General features: G+C 39.6%; 1 protein-coding gene across 1 annotated transcript; it reads right to left on the bottom strand.

Moving 5' to 3' along the window:
• Positions 1-2,319: 2,319 nt before the first annotated feature.
• On the bottom strand, positions 2,320-14,374 carry CYP1A1 (cytochrome P450 family 1 subfamily A member 1). The gene is made up of 7 exons (XM_082255536.1): positions 14,281-14,374; positions 8,641-9,482; positions 8,242-8,368; positions 7,242-7,331; positions 5,998-6,121; positions 4,437-4,523; positions 2,320-3,302 (listed from the first exon to the last, which is right to left on the bottom strand). Exons 2-7 carry the CDS (start codon positions 9,475-9,477, stop codon positions 2,999-3,001), a joined length of 1,569 nt encoding a protein of 522 aa, XP_082111662.1. The 5' UTR covers positions 9,478-9,482; positions 14,281-14,374; the 3' UTR covers positions 2,320-2,998.
• Positions 14,375-14,692: the final 318 nt, after the last annotated feature.

The following is a 14,692-nucleotide window of genomic DNA, read 5'->3' on the forward strand; positions in this document are numbered from 1 at the left end:
GCGCCATGTGACTTCAGCTTTTATAGAGGCTAGGTCACATGCTGCACTGGCCAATCACAGCCATGCCATTAGTAGGCATGGCTGTGATGGCTTCTAAGGGCACACTAGTTAAACGTTTGTTGATTGGCTGCCCTGCAGCTGTTGAAACCACGCCATTAAAACTGCGCCAAAACATGAAATAAATTACCGACTGTATCCCGAACATACAGTAAAATGTTCGGGTCCGTGTCCGGGTACCGGACACCCAAACGTCCGGTACGATCCCAAACAATACAGTCCATGTTCACTCAACCCTACTTATCACCATTTGATGGCTCTTTCACACTAGCAGTGCTCTCTGAAGAGCGATTTGACGGGCTGTGAAGAGACACCCCATACTAGCGCAGTTGCCGAGTGGCCCTATTCACCTGAAAGCAAAGCAAACCATTGCGGCTGCAACATATTTATACACTCAGCGTATATACTATTCACAGGGGGAGTGATTGGGTCTGGCAAAAGTGCAGCTCAACTACAGGGTTCTACTGACCCGCTTTTACCCTCCACACCGCTCTCCTGTACATGCTAACCTCTGTCATTTCCTTCACACCTCTCCTGCATATATTACCTCCCGTCATACACTCCACATTCCTTTTTAGCACATACAACCCACCCTAATGCACTCCACACTCCTCTCCTTCATACACTGGCAACTGTTCGACCCTCTCACTCCTCTCCTGCAAATGCTACCTACCATCAAATCCTCTGCACTCATTTCCTGTACATAATGTCATACATTTTGTACTCCTTTCCTACACATACAATCACACGCTCCACAATCCTGCATACTATATACTGCTGTACATTTCTCACTCCTTTCCTGTACATACCATGCCCTCTGTGCTTAATGAAAATGAAAAGGTGAACGAACACCCTTGATTCCCACTGTACTTACCTCATGGTAGTAGAAGAGTTTTATTTATTTTTTTAAATGATTGTCCTGAGGTTTAAAACTGTCTGTGAGACTCTTACTTATGGCACAGCAATCTAAGCATTTTTTTTGGAAACAAGAATGCTTTGGTTTCATTTAACAATGCCCTTTAAGCCCCTCCCTCTGTCAACACAATTTGACCACACCCCCTGTTCTCTGGTGCGCTATGCTCGCCGCCTTACAACTTCTCCTTGAGGCATCCAAAGATGTCCCAAGTCTTTTACAATCCTATAGTTTATACTACAAAATACAGTAAGTTTCACATGTGTCACTTAAAGTGTTCGAGTTTGGCTTGAAGAAAAGGTTGCAACCCTTTGCCTGGGCTGGGTGGTGGGAATAATAATGGGGGCCGGGTAAGCAGTCCTAACAGAAGCCTGGTATTTGGCTTCTGTATTGTGGTGTTAGGTCTGCACAGCTGCACTGCTCCCTTACATCTCACCTCAGGGCACGCCGATGCATGGCTTTAACGGAAGCCTTGGGCTTGCACAGTTGTGCCCCTTCACCTCAGGGCACATGCTGGCGCTCACCCAATACAGATGCCTGGCAAATCAAATGACAGGCTTCCCTAGTGTTATGCCCTTTCAAGTTTGGACGCACACCAGCACAGACTCTTGGAAACAATGGAGGGCAGCCAGTAAGAGGAGAGCTGGGATCTGACATTACTTACGTCATATTGTCATGCCCCTGCCACTCCTAAATCTGCTCCACTGCCTTGGCTGCTACGCAGACATGCCTAAACTAAGAAAGAAAGGCTTCCTGGCAAAGAGGAGTAATAAGTCCCCTATGGAATTCCGAGTGCAGGATGAGGATGAGGACAGAGCGCAGGCACACCCCCTCCCCGCCCCCCCGGCATGAATGGCGACTGCCATGTCCAAACAGAGGCCCACTCCCTTTCCCACCAGAGGCTTTCCTCCCTCATCAAGGCTTTGTCCAGCCTGACCCACCCAGGCGAGCAGAGAGTACCTGGAATAAAGGACGGGAGGAGGCAGGGAAGAGTGGGAGGAGGTGCTGCACCAAGGGCCTATGGGTTGAACTTGCCCCCTGGGCCACAAATTGCTGGTCAGCCCCTAATGCATATGGTGAAGTGGGGTCAAAGCCAAGTTTTTATTGGTTGATTTTTGTATTTTAACAGTAAAGTACTCTCCCATTATGTACAGATGTTGGGCGAATCTTAATATTTGCCATTGCATCTTGTTTGAAAATGGGAGAAAACGATTGTATATTAGAGGCAAAGTGGAAAATTCAATCAATATGAAACATGGGTAAATGTTGCGAAAATTGCTGGTTGAATTATTGATAAATAAAATCTATAGGTTTATACACCTGGAGCACAAACAAAATCAAGGCAAAACTAAAGAACATTATTAATCTTTTATTATCTCATAGAGATCATAATACTATACAGATATTTCACAAAGTATTTCATTATGTCATTACAACAGCAAATATTAAATTTCCATAAAACTGGTTTACAAAGTCATTGCCAGCAGGACAAGAACAGACAACAAGAAAAGTGCTAATTATTACGTACCAGTTACGGAATGGTTGGATATGAAAAAATATGCTCATAATTTTAACTAGACCACTGTAAGAACATGATTCTGCTGATGAAACAAGCCTAGTTCTTAATGTTTGTATGGCAAGACTTGGCTTAAAATCACAATGGCATAAAGATAATTAATACATATAGGTAGGTAATGAAGCTTTCTACTAATGTCCCCGAATTCTCAGAATCTTGGCGATGTTCACCATATAAGCTTTTGATTTTTATGGATACAGCTTTACTAAGACTTATGGTTTATTCCTTCATATATGACAAATAAAAAAAAACAGCTTAATTGCTGAAAAGTCTTTCCTGTAACAAGATACGGTTGAGTTTGCACAGTTACAAGTTTAAAAAAAAAAAAGTGAGGCTCTGGCCTAATAGTAAAATTAAACCACAAACGTCATCATATTTACATGCATGTAGAGGTCACAGCATAAAAAAAGTTCTGATTTTTGCATAGACAATGGTTTGCCCAGGTTAGATCTCTATTGGGTAGCTATTATAGGAAGGCGAAGTCTGGCAGTCATTTGATGCCGCTTGAGTTTCATGGTAAGTCCATACTGGGGAGACATATCCAATTTCTCAACATCTTTTATTGAAAATTGCAGCTGTTGGAGCATGGTCGTGAGGAAGAGAAAAACTTCAGCTCTGCCAATGGCTTCACCAATACATCTTCTCTTGCCTAAACCAAAAATCAGCACTTTTTCCATCTCGGTTTTGTTTAGTGACAAGCCATCTTCATTTAGGAAGCGTTCTGGGCTGAATTTGAATGGGTCCCTCCACAGTTTCCTAAGATAGTAGAAGACAAAATAAAGTCAGGATTTTAAAGATAAAAGACAGGCAAAAAATGATTTTCTGGCTCCCACTGCTCAGTGTCTCCTGTAAAACAGGAAGTGGGGGGGAACAGTGCTGCAGCCAGGACAGCACTGGATCAGTGAGAAACAGGTAGTAGGGCTTTTATAACCGAATGCATAAACTGCATTAATGTAATAAAAACTTTTGCCTTTAGAACAACTTTAAACAAATGTTAATGGGGAGAAAAAAATAAAAATAAAAAAAAGAGAAAAACATGTGGATAGAAACAGCATGCTAAATAAATAAAAACTCAATGAAACCATGGTAATATTAGCAGTGTACTATAAAGTAAAATTAAATTGTATAATAGTAACAAACTACTGTGAAACATAGGGATGATATATTAATTGTGTGACAACCCTGCTTAGGCCGCAGCATTCATGACTTTGTAACATATAGAGCACAGCAGTCATAACTAGGTTAGTGTTCCCCCTTGCATGAAGTGGTAACTTCTTGCACACTGTGGTCAGAATCCTTCTCATGGTTAATGTGCACCCCTTTATGGTGGTCAGAGTGTCTTCCCTCTATGGTGGCCAGCATATGCCCCCCTTTTTTGCGCTTAACCTGTTCCTCCTCCATTGTGGTCAATGTACATGAACACTTCACAGGTCCGATGCCACTTCCTTCCTGTCTCCTGCAGATTGCCATTGGGGCCTAAACTATAGAGACAGCATGGGGCTGGAAATACATCCACCATGCACTGTATGTTATGAATAGAGCAACTTGCTGTAAGTGGTTGTGCTAGACCAAGGGCACTTGCCTGCAGTACTTTGGTCAAGTGACATCAATACACACATCAATCTGTTACAAATGTAGATTGCAGTGTATCAGTCCCATCTGGCCCAGCTGGTGCACAAGTTTAGTGGCAGCCACTACAGCTCCCTCTAAAATGGTGGTACCTGGTGAAACCAAGCCCTTGTTGATTTCATACAATACATTAGGGTATCATGTTGGCATATTTGCACCCATGTGTATTCTATACATTCTCCCTATCGTTACGCTACTATTTTTAATATCTGATCTTTTACTCAAAAATGATAGAAGTAAAAAAAAAAATAAAATACTTACGGGTCATGATTCACTTGCCACTGGTTGATCATTACACATATTCCCTTGGGTATGAAGTATCCATTGAGCACAGTGTCAGAGGTGGTACTGCAACATAAAAAAGACAAACATCTTACATCTATGTCACAAAAATGTAGTCAATGACTTTTTATGTGATATTATTCACTTAGGTATCTAGGTATCTTAGTACAGAGTGATTAAAAAAACTTTGTCAGTTTCTTTTTACATCTGTGTACCTTCCAAAAAAAAAAACAGACAATTATTCGTCCGACAATCTCATTGTGTGTACTATGCTTAAAGCGGAGTTCCACCCAAAAGTGGTACTTCCGCTCATTTGCTTCTTCCCCCTCTCCTGTGCCACATTTGGTACCTTTCAGCGGGGAGGGGGGGGGGAATGGGTACCTGTTTTTGACAGGTACCCTTCCCCACTTCCGGGAGACGGCGCCGCCCCTCAGGAGTTTGCCCCCCTCCTCCTTTCCCTGCTGCCGAGCCAATCCGAATTCGCAGCGCGCTTCGCGCATGCGCAGTAGGGACCCGCCCGTGAAGCCGCAAGGCTTCACTGCCGGGCTTCCTTACCGGCAATGGCGGCGGCATCACCTGACAGCCGATGGAAACATCGGCTGCGGTGCCGATATCGTTGGACTCCAGGACAGGTAAGTGTTCTAATATCAAAAGTATGTGTAGCTGCTGACTTTAACTTTTTGGAGGAAAGGGGGGGGGGGCGGAACTCCACTTTAAATTTGCACAGCTTTAACTGTAGCTTTTCCTTCTATACTAGACTGTAACCGTGACTTGACAACCTATTTATGGCATTTAAATAATACAGCTGTAATCTTTGTTCAGTTCCTTGGAACTCAATTATTCTGAGGCAGTTTGCCAGACTATTGGACAATGTATTATAACAACTGATAATAAGTATGCATACAGGATACCTGTAGACTATGAATGCTTAAGTCAACGATAATTTTTCACAGCAACAGTATACCTGTCTATTTAATCACTTAAAGTGGTAGTAAACCCAAAACAAAAAATGAAATATATTGCTGTTTACTAATCTCCTTAAATGAGATTGTTGCATTAATTTAGTTTTCTTTAGGCTTTTTTCTCTCTGTTTTTACCTAGTGATCTGGCCAGTAACACACCTCCTGTAGTTGAGTGCCCCCACTCTGGATGAAGGGGCACCTTTGTACAAGCAGCATTGTTGATCTGGGGGGAGGGGAATATTAGATGTACTAGCAGATTTAGATGCACTAACAAATTGAAGCCAAACTCTAGCTAAGACTTTTTGTTTTTTGGGATTAAGGTTTTACATAAATGAATGAGAACTACCCATTTTAAGCAAACCCTCTCAGTGTTAAATGGTTTGTTTCAACCCCCTAACTAGAAAACCAATGCAGCCATCACATCTAAGAATTGGTAAACTGCAGTATAATAAATATTGATCAATTTACCCTTTGATATTTAAAAGCTATACACATATGCAACTTTCCGTTTTATACACATGAGTCTTTATAACTACATACATTTTTTCCTTATTAGAACTTGTAATGCTTGTACTTACCAGTGTGGAATTGTAAAGGGAAGAAAGGATGAATGACGGAACATTTCCAAGATGAAGGCTTCTGTATAGGGCAGCTGAGATCTGTCTGACAATTTGGGCCTCCGTTCTCTGCCGATGACCTGATCTGTTACAGGAAACAAAACAAAAAGTACATATTTAAAGCTGAGCTATAGAAAAGATAGAAAATGCCATTTAATGCAGCTAGGCTTTTTTCTTTTATGACTCTCCATATAATTTGTTAGCTTTTACTGGCATCTATTTGAGTGCAAAAGTTTGCTCCGGTGTGGCAATACAATCATTGGTCTGGGGGGGTTTGAAAAACTTGCCACTCCCACCAGATGTCCTCTTAATGCAATCAAAGATGGCAATGTATCAGCTGACCCATTGTTCTATGTCACAGGGGCATCTGCACACAGCAGCCAAACACAGCCCTCAGATATCCTAAATGGGCTGTAGGTAGGGGAAACTGCAGGTGATTTTAAATGCAAATCCATGCACATCTTATGTAAGAAACACATTATAAAATGCAATTGGGCATACAACTATAAGTATACCATTACTGAGTCGGCTACAGAAAGGGTTTTAAAGCTCAGGTCACTTAAAGGGATGCTTATTCTTGTGAAAATGTATTGTGTGACAGTCAATAAACCAATGAAATTCCCTAAAGGGGTTGTGTAATTTCACCCCCTTTCCTTCATTTTCATCCTAAACTTGGTGCATGCCCAAGGACAGCCATTATTCTGTATGACCAGGGCCAGTGCTATATTATGTGAACTATTTTAGAGACAGCTGGGGGACCAACATAATGTCAACCCTACCTATTTCTGTGCAGACCAGGAGGTAAACTTCATATCTGAAGTATATACTTCAACTGACTAATTTTAAATAGAAGGAAGTTAATCTTCTAAAATGCACTTCCCATTTAAACTAAAAAAAATACAATAGGTAAAAAAACCCAAAAAATCCTATGCAGAGAATTAAACATGAAAACTGCCCTTTTAAGCTACTAAACGCTGTTTTATGTGTTTAAAGTACTAACGATACATACATAGATTGTAGCAGTACTAGTTCAGTGACATTCTCTTATGGATAATATGTAATCATGAATGTTGAGGCTGAGATAACTGCACTTTTATATTAATACATACGAGTATTTCAGATTAAAAAAAATAAAATTCCCCTCTTCAGTCCTATGGATTATTCTCTTCCCCCTATCATTATTATTTTACTCTTGTGCAACTTACCCAATTCATTCTGTATTTTTTCTTGTATTTTGGGATTAACCACAAGATATGTCAGAGACCATGACAAGGCAGTAGTTATAGTGTCAAATCCTAAAAAGGTATGAAAGAGATTACAATGTTATATGATTATTTAGTAAAAAAATATAATACCAGATTGGCAATGTAAAAATCATATGATATCCAGGACATAAAAACAAACTAGGACCACATGTTCCCTATCGTTAAAATTCACAGACAATATTCATAAATATAATAAATCTGTTCAAGTGTAACAGAACGTAAGATACAGTATTTATCATTGGATTAGCCTTTGATGTTTCGTACAGTACATCCTATTGTTTTGTGCTGTCAAATATTTGTCTGGGGAAGTTGTGGGTGGGAGCCACTGCAAAGGCCTTCAGTAAGCCAAACACTGTATAGAATTTAATTATACGAAGTGGGAGGGGCACAATTGGGGGGGGGGGGACATAAAATTATCTGGCGTGCTGCTATATGGAACATATACAGTAGTCCCCTCAAACACTTTAAAATAGAATTAACTCCCATTTATTAAACTGTTTTATACGACCGTTATATTTAAGGCATGGCATGGATAATAACTGTCACAACAGTTGTTTGTGCTTTCAACCAAACTGTCAAACCATCAATTGGCTAGTATCATAATTGATCACATGTACAACACCCTGGCCCCTGAAGATCAAACAAAGGCTAAGAGGGCAGCATCCTTGGCTGTAAATGATAGGGGGTTAAGTTCTTTAATATAGAAGTTCATGTTGTACTCTGGGACCAATTATTATTTTAGGCGTAATTACTAGTAAATCTAAGTCCTAGCAAGTGCTACTGTTGTAGCAACAAATCACAGGACTCAAGCTAAATTAAAGGAATAAAAAAGTATGAATGGTTTAACAACAAGAAATACTGAATATTACTGATGGTTAGTTTATAATCACGTATGGGTAGCTACATTTGAAATATTCTTTTGCAAAAACGTCTGACTTACCAGCCCCAAAAAGGTCATTAACAATGTTGATAATCTTCTGATCTGATAGCTGCACGTTGGAATTTTCATCTACTTTCTTCTCTTGAGAGTGTTGAATTAGAGAATCAGTAATATCGCGAACAGCATTCTGAAAAAAAAAAGTATAAAACATTCATTATAACAAATGTTGACAGATAAAATGCTGTACTATTTAGCAACACGCAGAGCTATTGCATAATATGCTGGCAAATTTTTACTGGTTATATTTTATGTAGCATAGTTTTGTAAGTGTTCTACTTGCACTACTTTCTAAGATATTTTATGTGAGCAAGCAAAACTCTTAAGAATTTGTCTTCCGTATATTGTACAAAACAAAATGTAGTATTGTGCATGTGGAATATGTTTGTATTGAGCTATTACCTTATCATATGTTTGATAATGCTCATGAACAATCTTCTGTATGAAGTTCACAAACTTTTTGTTGACGTCTACAAATCTTTTCATGGTCCGGCTTGGAAGATATTGAAGGATAGGTATAAAATCTGCAGGATTTCCTGAGGCAGCTGCTGCTCCAAACTCATCGGTCAGGTTGACTATGTCAAGGAAGTTTTGGTCATCATGGCTGTAGCGTCTTCCGAAACACATTGCACAAATGACATTGGCTACAGAAACCACCACGTATCTATAGGGGTCAAATTCTCCTTGTTCTTCAATGAGCTGCTGAAACTTTTTGACAAGGTATTCTGCTTCTTTACTTATGTGTTCTTCCACCAGAGATATATTAGAAGATGTGAGGGAGGGAGAAATTGCAAAGGTCTTAAGGGCATTATGTGCCAATCTGCGACGGGCTTTCCATACCTCACCAGAATCTTGACTAAATGTTAAACTTTGTCCATCACTGATCAGGCGAAAGGTAAAGAGGTCAGGGCGTCCCATAAACACCTCACCTTGCTTTAGCAAAGCCTGTCGAATTGTTTCCAGTCCACTTAGCACTAGCACAGGCTTTGTGCCTATTTGGATTTGAAGCACATCTCCATAAACCTCACTCATCTTGGTAAGACTGAGATGAGGATTCTTGCTTAAGGAGAGGATATTTCCTATAAATGGCAGAGGAAATGGCCCAGGCATTCTCTTCGTACCAGAAGGAACCCTCTGACTGTAAGATTTGAGGATTAGGAAAACCACAGAAAAGACCACAGAGGTAAGAAGCACCTCTGTGGCTGATATCTTACTGAAGTAGCTGACCAAATCAATCATCTTGCCTAAGAAAAAAAATCAGAGAAAGCTATTATAAAACACTGTATGATGGGGAAGAAAATTATAGTTTGACCTTAATCACAATAGCTAGAAAATATTGTTGTATATTTATAAATCACCATATATTTAAGCAAGCAACCAAAATGCATTCATTAACCAGTAGGGTATTTAGTACACAATTTAGAAGTTAAAATTTAGTAGACAATTTAGAATTAAGGATTAACTAGAAATAGCTTAGGGTATAAGTGTTGGATTTACACATCTTTGTCATCTAATGTGCCAGAACCATTCATGATGTGACTTGTGACTTGACCAACAGCAGTTACAGTACATCTATGATTAATAACTTTGCCCTTTTCTTCATAGAAGGAAGGGATTGGTATCCTACAAAGCCTGTTCCTAAACTAGTCAATATGTATGAACACATTAGGGCTTGTGTCTATGGGGCTAACTAAGAAACCTATTTCATGTATATGGAATCGGGTAGGCTTTTACACTATGGAGTTGTTGGCTAGTCTAAAGTAGATTTAAACAATCAGAATGCAATATGTAGGGCCAGCTTATCATAGCAAGATTAAGTGTAATGAGTTAAAAACTTTAATTCTAGATTTTTTCACACATATTTTTTCTGAATCCTGGATACCATCACATAAATGACATAATTCATATATGGTATAAACTGTATGGTAAGACTTGTAAAAACGTGTCTGTGATTTTAATTCCCTAACATCAAAGAAGTATATACATTACATAAGGTGTTAAGTAGAAAATCATTCATGTTTAAGTCACAGATTGACCATTAAGTAGTTTAGGTAGCCTTTGATGGTCATCTTAAGAAGATTAAAAGGTGTAGCTGCATTTAATCACTAGGTTTAAGTCTCTTTAACACTAACTCTTTAACACTTTAACCAGTTCACATTATGTAGATCTTGACAAATACTCTTGTATTTTTTTTTTTTTTTATTGTACCATAGAAAAAGGAAATTTTTTTTCCCATTGTGATAATGATTAAGTCATACTGTGGTAATTACCAATCTATGCGCTTGGATAATGATCAATCACTGTCTGACACACAGCTCCGGGATCATGGCCAATCCATGTCTGGCATCCAAGTGCTTGGATAATGGTCACTCCATGTCTGACATCCAAGCATTTTATTAAGGGTGGGTGTAGCTAATGATTAGGCAGGCTGGAACCTTTTGTCTGATTCTCTACACTTCTTCAGGGAAGAACAGAGGTAATGTGACACACCTAATTACTGTCTTTTAGATGTGTGACCAGCTAACAGTGATCTCAGCACTCTGAAATATTGAGAGTATCTGCTTTCAGGTTCAATCGTTTCAGCACTCTAAAACCCATGTCTAGGTTTGGATTTTGAGGGATATGAGAGTAGGGTTATGGGTTAAGTGTTAGAGTTAGTGTTATAATTGTTAGGGTCAGGCTACTTTTTAAGGGTCACAATTCATGCTTATGTTATGGGAAACTTGTTGAAGGCTTACTTTAGGGGTTTAAATAAAGTTTGCAAACAGTAACTTGAGGAGAATTACTTTTTTTTAAATTGGTTCTTTATCCGAAAAATCTGTATATTTTACAGTTACATAGTTTGTGAGGTTGAAAAAAGACATCAGTCCATCCAGTTCAACCTATGATGTGTACGTGTGTTTGCTGTTAACTGTACATTGTATACCCCTGTATGTTGTGGTCTTTAAGGTGCCCATCTAATAGTTTTTTGAAACTATCGATGCCCCCTGCTGATACGACTGCTTGTGGAAGGGAATTCCACATCCTTACTGCTCTGACAGTGAAGAACCCCTTACATAATTTAAGGTTAAACCGTTTTTCCTCTAGTTTTAGTGAGTGGCCACGTGTCTTATTGTATTCTCTTTCTCTAAAAAGTTTGTTCCTTATGCTAGGGTCGCCACTCCTTGACATGGCGCCTGCTGAGGTCTATAAACAGATCCAGCCATGTTGAGGTTTTAAATAGCAATGTTGCATTTGGCAGACATTCCACTTGCCAAATGCGCCTAATGAGATCAATGGGACTCCACTGCAACCAAGTGTCAAACACTTGGCATGCGATTATGGCTTGGTATCTCAATATAAAATCCCCATTGGGAGTGAGTAAAAAAAAAAAAGCAAAACAGGCATTCAAGAGGCAGCAGTATAACTTCCTGAATGTCTGCAAACCGCCACTCATACGCCTCTGAAACGCAATCCACCATGGCTCATTATGCAGTGTTGGGATTGGGATTGACTATACAGATTATTTCCTGCTTGGCGCGCGCAAGTCTGGCTAATGTATATTTGTTTTGTTTTCAAACTGTTTTTCCATTTTGGAATATACTGTATAAATTCATAGTAAAAAAAATATATATATATTTTGTATATATATAAAAGTATATTTTGTCCAGACCAAGATGTGCAAAATATCCTATTTGCATCATGTGTTTGCCCTTCATGACCTCCTTATAAAAATGATAAAGACTTCGCCTATTAAAGCATTAAAGCCAGAGGATATAATGACAGCCATTTTTAGCATTTTCATGACAGGACAGAAATGGAAAAGGACCAATTATCCATGCAAGAGTTCCAATCTTCTAAAGCAAAGGAGTTCAACCTTTTTAAAAAAACAAGGCAAAAATTCCCATCTGGCTATACTACCACCCAGATCATGCCTGTGTTTAAAAAAATCAGGTGTCTATAATCCTGCTGTATAAAAAAAAAATAAAAATACTGTGTTACTATACTGTATGTTCACCTGCTCTTTCATTTTATTCACAGCTATTTTTCAAAGTCAAAACGTAAAAACACCCACCCTAAACAACAATAGATAATATAAAGTAACCCTAAAAATAATGATTTAGGAGTTTCACCCCCCTGCAGTGTGCAAGAGGTCTCTGGTTATCATCCACATGTATACTTGTACAGTGCCTAAAAGAATTACCAGTGTACTGCAAAAGGGATGAGGAAAAAAATTGAATTGTATAAAATGTGATCTGCCAGTATATGAAAGCTTTCCTCTAGCTCTTTAAATCCTCATTATTTTAAGAAAGATGCATATTATAAGAAAACATACATAAAACGTATCCAATATGTGTGCTGTACCACCTGAATCATATCAGAAGTGCAAGTAGGACAGTGCAAAGAGAATGATGATCAGCAGTGCATGTAGGACAGAGGATTGTGAATCATAATCAGCAGTGCAGGTAGGTAGGACACAGTGTATAGAGAATATTAATCAGCAATGGAGGTAGGACAGTGTATAGACAATATTAATCAGCTGTGCAGGTAGGACAGTATAAAATGAATGGTGATCAGCAGTGCAGGTAGGACAGTGTGTAATGAATGGTGACCAGCAATGCAGGTAGGACAGTGTATAGAGAATATTAATCAGCAGTGCAGGTAGGACAATGTATAGAGAATCTTAATCAGTAGTGCAGGTAGGACAGTGTATAATGAATAGTGATCAGCAGTGCAGGTAGGACAGTGAATAATGAATGGTGATCAGCAGTGCAGGTAGGACAGTGTATAATGAATAGTGATCAGCAGTGCAGGTAGGACAGTGTGTAATGAATGGTGATCAGCAGTGCAGGTAGGACAATGTATAGAGAATATTAATCAGTAGTGCAGGCAGGACAGTGTATAATGAATGGTGATCAGCAGTGCAGGTAGGACAGTATAGAATGAATGGTGATCAGCAGTGCAGGTAGGACAGTATATAATGAATTTTGATCAGCAGTGCAGGTAGGACAGTATATAATGAATGGTGATCAGCAATGCAGGTAGGACAGTGTATAATGAATGGTGATCAGCAATACAGGTAGGACAGTGTATAGAGAATATTAATCAGCAATGCAGGTAGGACAGTGTATAATGAATGGTGATCAGCAGTGCAGGTAGGACAGTGTGTAATGAATGGTGATCAGCAGTGCAGGTAGGACAGTGTATAATGAATAGTGATCAGCAGTGCAGGTAGGACAGTGTATAATGAATAGTGATCAGCAGTGCAGGTAGGACAGTGTGTAATGAATAGTGATCAGCAGTGCAGGTAGGACAGTGTGTAATGAATGGTGATCAGCAGTGCAGGTAGGACAATGTATAGAGAATATTAATCAGCAGTGCAGGTAGGACAGTGTATAATGAATGGTGATCAGCAGTGCAGGTAGGACAGTGTATAATGAATAGTGATCAGCAATGCAGGTAGGACAGTATATAATGAATGGTGATCAGCAGTGCAGGTAGGACAGTATATAATGAATGGTGATCAGCAGTGCAGGTAGGACAGTGTATAATGAATTTTGATCAGCAGTGCAGGTAGGACAGTATATAATGAATGGTGATCAGCAGTGCAGGTAGGACAGTATATAATGAATGGTGATCAGCAATGCAGGTAGGACAGTGTATAATGAATGGTGATCAGTAGTGCAGGTAGGACAGTGTATAATGAATGGTGATCAGCAATACAGGTAGGACAGTGTATAGAGAATATTAATCAGCAATGCAGGTAGGACAGTGTATAATGAATGGTGATCAGCAGTGTAGGTAGGACAGTATATAATGAATGGTGATCAGAAGTGTAGGTAGGACAGTGTATAGAGAATATTAATCAGCAATGCAGGTAGGACAGTGTATAATGAATAGTGATCAGCAATGCAGGTAGGACAGTATATAATGAATGGTGATCAGCAGTGCAGGTAGGACAGTATATAATGAATGGTGATCAGCAGTGCAGGTAGGACAGTATAGAATGAATGGTGATCAGTAGTGCAGGTAGGACAGTGTATAGAAGTAGCCCATACATACCGGTTATCTCAGATGTGAAGCTCACTGCTCTCAGTTCCAGGTAAACCTCTGTCTGTACCCTGCTGTGAGTACCAATGTGTAGTATAGCCTGCACGCTTTTATATACACCTCGCTGACTCCTGATTGGATAGAGCTCCTCCTCACATGACCATCCTGCTGGAGAGCCGCCACCAGGCTCATCATTAGCTGCAGTGTAAATGGTTGCGTGAAGAACAGGAACCTCCTAGGAGCCATTCATTCCGAGAACAGATCTAATAGTCAGATAAGCATGCGATGGGGCGGCACCTTCATTAGAAAGTAGAGGGCTGAATAGAGAAATAGGATCACGTTACACACGCTGAGAAAAGTGTAGACTTCTGTCTGGAATAGCAGGTAGATGTCCGCATGGAATGGGAGCACTTACCTGCACACA

Source organism: Pelophylax lessonae, assembly GCF_965119305.1.
Source record: "Pelophylax lessonae genome assembly, chromosome: 4".
Taxonomy (NCBI): domain Eukaryota; kingdom Metazoa; phylum Chordata; class Amphibia; order Anura; family Ranidae; genus Pelophylax; species Pelophylax lessonae.

What these genes read in the sequence shown, in the direction of transcription:
- CYP1A1 (XM_082255536.1), bottom strand. Translation starts at nt 9,477, where the DNA reads ATGATTGATTTGGTCAGCTACTTCAGTAAGATATCAGCCACAGAGGTG. An exon ending in ATTATCAAACATATGATAAG is followed by an intron (nt 8,369 to 8,640) that starts GTAATAGCTCAA and finishes TTTTTTTTTCAG; the next exon opens with AATGCTGTTCGCGATATTAC. An exon ending in TGGCAAGTGAATCATGACCC is followed by an intron (nt 3,303 to 4,436) that starts GTAAGTATTTTA and finishes CTACTATCTTAG; the next exon opens with GAAACTGTGGAGGGACCCAT.